A 9998-nucleotide genomic window follows, 5' to 3' on the forward strand; every position below is an offset into this window, starting at 1 on the left:
CTGTAGTGTAGAATAATACGTCGATGACACCTGCATGTATAAATGTTGCGTTGCGAGGACACTTTCTGTTCCTCTTGTTTGATACATTAACTGAATAAGCAACAAACATTCTTGTAGAAAATCCATCGTTTGAAAAGTGGGTAAAAAAGTTTCTTTTCAATGGGATGTCATAATTTTTATATGATTTTTTTACAAAGACAAGGTAGCGTTTGTGTTGTTTTGTTTCATTACAATATGATACTTCTTCATTGCTATCATTTACTTATCTTTTAACAAACAGACGATAATGAAGTAATTGTCCCTTCAAGACTGCTTTTGTACACACACACACTCTTGAGAAAATTAAAAGAACAAATTAAAATCACCTTATAATTTTCAGGAAATCGTATACTTTCACGTTAAGGTCTGGTAAAGTGCCATCCTCCATTACTGCTGACATAAAGTCAATCCATAAGTCAATTATAATGTTATAAAAGTAAAACGTTCTTAAACTGGAGCCTATCCTGTCTTTTCCAAACCTTAAACTTGTGTCGTTTCGTCCTTTTGTCTTCAGAACACAACAATGAAATCAGGTGCTTTATTCTATCGATCCTCTGGGTGCTCTTGTAAACTTCAATAAGATCACCTATTACCCTTCTTTTCTTAACGGAAAATGACTTAAGAGATCTTAAACTATCCCCATAATATAACCCTTCTCTGAACCCTTTTCAGTAAGTCAAGATAAAGAAAAACCAAAACTGTTACAGTATTCCAGATGAGGTCTAACTAATGATGTGTATAGGTATAATACCATTATATATTTGATTTATTTTCATTTTGTTTGCAATCGTGATACGAAAATATATGAATAAAGAATAATAACAAAAATTATGCAGCTTAAACCTATTTTCGGAGAATTTAATCAGCTCTATTGTTCATCTGGATTCCAGCTTTTTGTGGCACAAGTTTAGTTCTTTCCCTCAGGCTGAAATATTTGTGCAACGTCTTTGTTTTCCTAAATACTTTAATTATGGACTTTAACCAAGTACCGACGGTTTCAATTATTTATTCAATGAATTGTAAAATAGCAAATATTATATTTATGGAACCCACAACTAAATTATCGTCCGTGCTGTTATATAACATTGTAAGATACGAATGATAGTCACATTTAGCCCCCTATTGGATCAACGGTAAGTCTGTGCAGAGTTAAAAAACTAAAACTGGAAATGGAATCAACACTTGAGTCGTATTTCTGATTTTCTTCTTACCTACGAATGGGGCCAAGTGTCTAGCTTACTGGGCTCAAAGTTCAAAACCTGCATTTTCAGTTGAATAGGTATAAATTGACACTCAGGCCCGTTTTTCGGTTCAAAAAATCAGAAACAAAAAATATGGCGGCGGATGCTTCTTGTTGATTTTCTTTTCTCTGATAAATAGTTCATAATAACGGATGGTTGTATCTGAATTCCGAAGGTTTCTCAATCAGGTTGAAAAATTCATATTATCTATGAACATTTACATTCTTCATTAGTTATAAATGCCTAAATTTTTTGCGTATTATTATTTAAAAACAAGACTTAAATTGAGTAATTTTGTTCATTCCTTTTTATTTCATTAGAATAATAAAATCACTTAATAATATTATTATTTTACCGATAGGGGCAGCATGCTATGTCAACTGTAAATGGTAAACTTTATAATAAAAAAAAAAACATGCAATTTTAATGCCCATTTATCGTTATTCCTAAAGGCTTGTACAATATCATAATTGAAAGAAATGTTATCTTAAAACAATGCTCATCTTCCGCATATAGTATATACTTATGTCACTATAAAACAATGTCCTTCTTCCGTATATAGTATATACTTATGTCAATATAAAACAATGCTCATCTTCCGCATATAGTATATACTTATGTCAATATAAAACAATACCGATATTCTGTATATAATATAACGAAAGTCTGGGACTTGTTTTTATTTATTGATTTAGATCAATATAACATAAGTCAATTCATAGCTGTTGTTGAGAGCCAGTTTTTATAGCTACTATGAAAGACCAGACTATCCAAACTGATAGTTATAATTCTCCAAAAGAGCAAGTGGCAATCAAGAAATCAAATAACTTATCTCTTCGAGACAATTTTTATCACTTCCATCTGTTCCATTGCTTATCTAGAAAAGAAACAGCTCACACAGATGAGTCCCTTTGCACATAATGCAATATAATTAGTTCTGCTCTGTGATCAGCAAAACTGCTCTGCAGAGGAGTATATACCAGGTGGAAAGTAGCATTTAATACAACAATATCAACGGTTCGCCTGGCTAGGCTTAATGGTTGGGCGCTTGACTCGCAATCTGCGGATCGCAGGTTCGAATTCCCGCCATCGAACATACTCGTCCTTTCAACCGTAGGGATGTTCTAATGTTATGATCAATCCCACTATTAGTTGGTAAAAAGGTAACCCAAGAGTTGGCAGTGGGTGATGTTGAATAGTTGCCCTCCCTCTAGTCTATTACTGCTAAATTAGGGACGGCTAGCGCTGATACCCTCTAGTAGCTTTGCGGTAAATTCAAAACAAACCAAATCATTAACAGTTCATTTGGATTGTCAAAAGAATGATGTTATTCTTCTTAATATTATATATAGTAGTGGTATTTAGTAAGTAAATATCTGGGTTGGTTGTTGTTGTTGGGTTTAGGATTCTTCTACAGTAGGTGTCTGTGACTTGTTGGCGATAAATTCAACGATAAATGAACAGCACGCACTCCACTTGTTTTCAAAATAATATATATCTTCAGAACAACTTAAACGTATGTACAATCTAAGACAATAAACTTATAACTTGAGTTAAAAGAAATTGTTAGCTCTCGATTGAAGCAAAAATAAAGTTTCTGGACTTCGTTCAATGTAATAATTCGTGATTTTCAAGTAAATTTTACATAAAAGTGGCATCTCCCTTAGCAAGGCAGAAAAAAGTACATATAGCCTACATTGTCCTCCAGTCTTTTGCATTTATTAACCAATAATTTGAAAACTGAAAACTTTACTTCTTCTGTTTATTTATTTATTTTTTGAGTCAGGAGGCCACTTACGACCAGTGGGGCACTTTAGATGCTAAAATACCATCGATGATTCTCGTCTAGATTTACCTGGTGGCACCCATCTCCTTTCCAGGTAGCAGTCACTAATTTAGCAGTGAAATACTTTTAGCTTTTAGCCAAATAGATGCTTTAGTTTCACTTCAAGTATACTAACGATACGGAAATAGGAACGCATATCCCAAGAAATGATTGTTTTGTTTGTTTTGAATTTCGTGCAAAGCTACATAAGAGCTATCTGCGCTAGCCGTACTTAACTTAGCAGTGATAGACTAGAGGGAAGGCAGTTAGTTAACATCCCATACCGCCATCTTTTAGGCTACTCTTTTACAAACGAATAATGGAATTGACTGTCACTTTATAAAGCCCTCTCAGCTGAAAGGGCGAGCACGTTTTTTTAACGGGATTCAAACTTGCGACTCACAGATTGCGAGTAGAGTGCCATAACCACCAGACCATGTCAGGCCGTGTTCGAATATATTATGTTATAAATACAGCTGTTACTTCGTCACTCCATACGTTTGCATTACATGGTTCGATCAGTTTTCAACCACGATAATATTACGTGTACATATTTTACTGTTAATACATTTTTTTGTCCTGTTATAATACAAATTACAAATCTCTGTTTACTTTAAAATTTAATTCCAGGATATATCTGTGGACAAAGCATAATGGATTTGTAGACATACATAATGGACTTGTAGACATACATAATGGACTTGTAGACATACATAATGGACTTGTAGACATACATAATGGACTTGTAGACATACTTCCGACACTAGATATTTGGTTGACAACATCTTCAACAATAAATAATTATATATATATATATATATATATATAATTAAAAAGAGTGCAACGTTAAAATAATTACACAATAAATAATTTATTAAAAGCAGGGATCAGCCCTAAAAAGTTTCTACATGTTTCGGTGTTCATACGCCACTATCTTCAGGACTCCTGAAAAATGGTGGCGTAAGAACACAGAAACATGTAGAGACTATAAGTATTCTACTCCTTTTAATTGCATATCTTCAACAATACTATAGACACCAAATATCTAGTAAAAAGCATTGCTTGTTTGTTTGGAATTAAGCAAAAAGCTACACAATGGGCTATCTGTGATCTGCCCACCACGGGTATCAAAGCCCGGTTAATAGCGTTGTAAGCCCTCAGGCATACCGGTGTGCCACTGGGGGCGGTAAAAAGCAAACTTCAACAATACTGCAGAAACTAGATATTTGGTGGACAACAATTTAAACAATATTGTAGACGCTCGACACTTAGTGATAACATCTTCAACATTAAATCACCAAAAAATTTAAAATTCAATTATTTTACTACATATAATATAAAGGAAGACTCAGTTAATTTCATTATAATGTTGATGGATTTTTTTAAACAACCCTTTTTCATTTAATAGTATCAGTAACAAAGATAAGAATTCTTAAAGAGGTATTTACATTGTTGCAGAAACTAGTGTTCCCAGAAGTAAAAAATATTAAGATTGTTATGGTGCTTTAGTTTTGGAGTAGTTTTTATTATCTTTCTTTTTCAAGACAGTTTTAGCGAACGATTGTTATTTGAACTTGTCTACCAAATCCGTCTTTACTTTCTCTTATATACAAAAAAATTTACAACTATAGTTTCATTTATTTTTATATTAACTTTGCATTGCACCATTATCACATCTTCAATGAACTATTTTCAGACTTGGGTCGTAGGTATACTCTCATATATATATATGTTGTATTTTGTTTCATTGTTTCAGAATTGTTGCACATAGTTAAACAAAAGCCTATTTATACATAGCCGTCCTTAATTTTGAACTGAACGAGTAGAGGGAATTCAACTAGTCAACAACGCCATAGCCAACTCTTGGGCTATTCTTATCTGACTGAATTGTGGGATACGACCACCACTCTTATAGAGCATCGGGCCCGGCATGGCCAGGTGGTTAGGGCGCTTGACTCGGAATCTGAGGGTCGCGGTTTCGAAACCCCATCCCACCAAACATGTTCGACTTTCAGCCGTGGTGGCTTTATAATGTGACAGTCAATCCCACTATTCATTGGTAAAAGAGTAGCCTAAGAGTTGACTAGCTGCCTTCCATCTAGTCTTTCACTACTAATTTAGGGACGGCTAGTGCATATTATCCTCGTGAAGCTTTGCGCGAAATTCAAACCAAATATTATAGCGCATCCAAGATTCCGAACTGCGGAGCATCATTTTGAGAAACGGGACGCAAACCATAAATTATAAACACTAGACCATCCTTTATTATGTTGTGGAGTGTCATAAATTTGTTTATATAACATCTTCTACTTTTAATGTGTTATTTTGTTTTAGTATCGTAACATAATTTAATTTTCTTTACGCGATATTTTCCTTCATGTGTCTTTCATTCAGTAGCTAATTTCCGGTTTTTTATGCACACGTACTACAATACGCTATTTTATTTTCATTAGCATCGTCTTTTCTCTCGCTAACATAATCTTCATCGCATAAATGTATATTCAAATAATTGCTTTACGAATGTGAAATATTTTATTAAATGATTTATCTTTATGTACACCGTTAGGGTTTCTGTTTGCTGAGCCACAGAAAAGTAAATTTTTGTTCGTTTGGAATTAAGCACAAAGCTACACAATGGGCTATCTGTGCTCTGCCCACCACGGGTATCGAAACCCGGTTTGTAGCGTTGTAAGTCCGCAGACATACCGCTGTGCCAATGGGGGCAGACAAGAAAATATATATTGGTATTTGATCTTGCATTGCTGTGCCTTAAATTACGAAGTATGAATTATTTTGTTTAATTCAGAACTACTATTAAAAAAAAATCTTCCATTTTCCTTAAACTGCTGATTTGAACTAAAGTTGTGTTTTTTTTAACGCTTGCACCCAAAAAGGGATAAATCACACAAATAACTGTATATGTGCATCATCAAATTTATATATATATATATATATAATTCGTTCCCAAATATCTCAGAATTAGTTACAAATTACAACTGACAACTAACAAGAATGGCTCATGACGGTTTGACGTTTTTAACAGTACTCTATGTAATCTAATGTTAATTACTTCCTAAGTAAATTTGTGGATTGGACCGTCAATTTACTGCAGGACTAATTATATCTTATAAAACTAAGAAGGTTTTCTCTTGCTACTTTAATATCGTTTACAAATCACGACCTTGAATCACTTTATTCAGCTCATATTATTGTGTTTCCAGTAAATTTTCTCGTATTATAAATTTTATTAAACAACATTCAAATTATTATGTAGTTAGAAACAAGAAATATGTATAGCACTTTAGTTGGGTAGGATACATGATAAAGATGATGGTGTTTAGTTGGGTAGGATACATGATAAATATGATGGTGTTTAGTTGGGTAGGATACATGATAAAGATGACGGTGTTTAGTTGGGTAGGATACATGATAAAGATGATGGTGTTTAGTTGGGTAGAATACATGATAAAGATTATGGTGTTGACTTGAGATGAATACTTGATAAAGATGATGGTGTTTAGTTGGGTAGGATACATGATAAAGATGATGGTGTTTAGTTGGGTAGGATACATGATAAAGATGATGGTGTTTAGTTGGGTAGGATACATGATAAAGATGACGGTGTTTAGTTGGGTAGGATACATGATAAAGATGATGGTGTTGACTTGAGATGAATACTTGATAAAGATGATGGTGTTTAGTTGGGTTTAGTTGAGAGAATTACTAAATTTTAAGTTTTAGAATGTATTTTTATAATATGAGAAGATAGGTCACAAAGCCAATATCGTCCTTATAATATAATGTTTAGCGGTGGTGAAAGAAATAGTTCCATTTAAAAAAGCTTACAAATACTCAGTAAGTTCCCTTACCTTTATATTTATATATATATATAAATTAAGCGCAAAGCGTTTAAATAAGTATCATGTTGTTTATCACACATAAATATTTTAGAAATAGTTGAAATAAACTCTGAAAACTTCCTTTGCTGCTAGAAATAACACGATATCCCTTAAGAATTAGAATTAATATAAGCATTGTACGTCTGATTAATTAACATACAACGAACTCGTCTGGTTTACTTTCATTTCATACCAGACACCTAAGTTTTATGAGTTCTCGGTAATTGGTTATTGCTATTTCACCTTTCTTAATGTATACAGTCGAATAATATTAGTCAGCATCCGCTCCTGTTGTTCCCATTTACCGCTTAACAATAGAAATAATATTGTCAATTCATTTTAAGCTCAGGGAATACTTTCTCGTTAGCAAGCGCAATATTACGTTATTTTATTACATTTTTATCGGTGTTGAAGCCTGTGAATACATTAAAGTTCGTATATTACCAGCATTCTGACAACCTTTGTTCTGCTCGTGTGAGGCAATGAAGATTGATGCTAAAAACTGATCCAGCACATAGAACAAGATGTGATCTTTAAATGTCATTCTGCGTTATTATACTTTTCAAATATAACATACTGAACCTCTATGAATATTTCATAACTTTTCCAAGGGTGGTTAAAAATAGCTTCTTAACAATATCGAAATTCTGTTTACATTTTGTATGTTCATGTTTAAGATTTCTTTTCGTTTTCACCAGAGAAAAGAGAATTTGACATTGAGGTATAATGTATTCTTTGTTTGCTGTGGATTGCAGTTTCGCCTATTCAGCACAGATTGGGTCAGCAAACCGAAGAAGGCTTCTTATAATGATCAATAATGAATTCGACGAAATGTCATGATATTATTCACATACCTAAATCAATTTAGGTTACTATATGGGGAAGTAAAATTGACTCAAAACCCATAAAGATTACTTTGTAGCCAATAGTATGTTTGTTTGTTATGGATTTCGCGCAAAGCTACACGAGGGCTATCTGCGCTAGCCGTCCCTAATTTAGCAGTGTAAGACTAGAGGGAAGGCAGCTAGTCATCACCACCCACCGCCAACTCTTGGGCTACTCTTTTACCAACGGATAGTGGGATTGACAGTAACATTATAACGCCCCGCGGCTGAAAGGGCGAGCATGTTTGGTGTGACGGGGATTCGAATTCGCAACCCTCAGATTGCAAGTCGAGCGCCCTAACCACCTGGTCATGTACCCAATAGTACTCTTTTATTATTCTTATAACAAAACCTTAAGAAACAGACATTGTTTTAGCCTTGCGTGAGTGCAGTGCTGTTTTTGAAGCACCATGTCACCTGCGGTACAATTTAATCTTGCGGTACATAAAGGCATTGTTACTTCTGATTAAAACTGTTCATTTCACTCGAACTTTATGGTAGAAATATATTTTGGTTTCGAATCAGTTGCTGTAATCATTACAGAATTAAAAACACCAGTGTGTTTTGTGTTACTATTTGATACGTATATTTTAAGGATCTCGCTTACACTTACAAAGAGCAACCACACTGATGAAACTAAAATAGCGTAAGCTTGCTTAATATATTGCACTTATAGAAACTAATTTACTTCGCATATTATTGCTCATCGGGAATCTTGTTTTTAAGGATCAGTTAGTTAAAACCCATTTTATTAATTCAAATATGCGTTTTAAGTCTTTTCCTCAAATACTTGCAAAATTGTATTCTGCTTATGTCTGCGAAACTTATAATACCGACTGTTATACTGTTTTTATAATGATAATTATATAGTTATATAATCAATGGACTTTTTGTAATTTTTATAGCAAAGCGTCCTCCCGTGGAAGAAACGGCAAACTTTCTACAGACTCTCCTGGCAAATCACGGACCAAATTATCTTGAAAAACTTTTCGGGGATAAGGCACGAGATGCTTTAGAGCCGCTCGGGGGAATACAGAAAGTTGCTGTTGCCCTTTCAGGTAAGGGGTTTTAATGTTGTTTATTTGCATAAATACTTTCAGAATACTTTTAGCTGCGCTTATAATGTCTGAAAAATCAGTGGTAGTTAGGTTTAAAAACTCTGCGATGAAATTTGGACTGGAAATTTCTAAAGTAAGGAGCTTAGCTTTTGATAACATTTGTTTAAATCGCTTTGCAAGTATCTACAATGTCTTCTACGAGGTGGTTTGTACGTATGTTTGTTAGCTTTTGTGCAATTTAGAATAAAAACTAAAAAATTAATTCGATATGCGAAGAACAGCTAGTAGCAATTGCTTGTTACGCATATATAAATAACTGTTTGTTTGTTTGTTTTGAATTTCGCGCAAAGCTACACTGGGGCTATCTGCGCTAGCCGTCCCTAATTTAGCAGTGTAAGACTAGAGGGAAGGCAGCTAATAATCACCACTCACGCCAACTCTTGGGCTACTCTTTTACCAACGAATAGTGGGATTGACCGTTACATTATAACGCCCCCACGGCTGAAAGGGCGAGCATGTTTGGTGTGAGAGGGATTCGAACCCACGACTCTCAGATTGCGAGTCGAGCGCCCTAACCACCTGGCCATGCCGGGCCTATATAAATAAATATGTATGTAATGTGTGTGTGTACATATATATATATACACACACACACACAAACGTAGAGGTTCATTGCGTCATATTAAAATGTTATTACAGAGTATGTCGCAACGTCCGCTCAGGCTCTACCTGACGATCATGTAACCTGACAATAGCCCCGAAGTGTAATTTCCGTCTAGAGATTGTCATGTGCAAAGCAGAGACTCCCTTCCTTCGGGGTTTCCATAAGCCATCTAGTGTGCGAGAACGACGGTTTCCAACGCTCGTTTCAACATCCCTATCACACAGAAATCGGTAGACAGCATCCGGTACGTTTTCTTATTGAATAGTTTGCATACCCGTTTCATTCACCAGCTGGTTGATATATGCAACAGTTGAATGTACACCTAATTTTTTCGTCATTTAACTGATTTATGCTAACTAATTTCTGTTCACAGAGCACTATATAAATG

General features: G+C 34.5%; 1 protein-coding gene across 1 annotated transcript in view; it reads left to right on the top strand.

Annotated features, from left to right (window-relative positions):
- LOC106469241 (IDLSRF-like peptide) overlaps window positions 1-9998 on the top strand; it is a gene marked incomplete at its 5' end in the record, with an annotated part of 20848 nt that overhangs the window by 8104 nt on the left and 2746 nt on the right. Inside the window, one exon of the mRNA XM_013929710.2 lies at window positions 8794-8946. Coding sequence (XP_013785164.1) covers window positions 8794-8946 — 153 coding nt within the window. The remainder of the gene's footprint in view (window positions 1-8793; window positions 8947-9998) is intronic.

Source organism: Limulus polyphemus, unplaced genomic scaffold (assembly GCF_000517525.1).
Source record: "Limulus polyphemus unplaced genomic scaffold, Limulus_polyphemus-2.1.2 Scaffold3372, whole genome shotgun sequence".
Taxonomy (NCBI): Eukaryota; Metazoa; Arthropoda; class Merostomata; order Xiphosura; family Limulidae; genus Limulus; species Limulus polyphemus.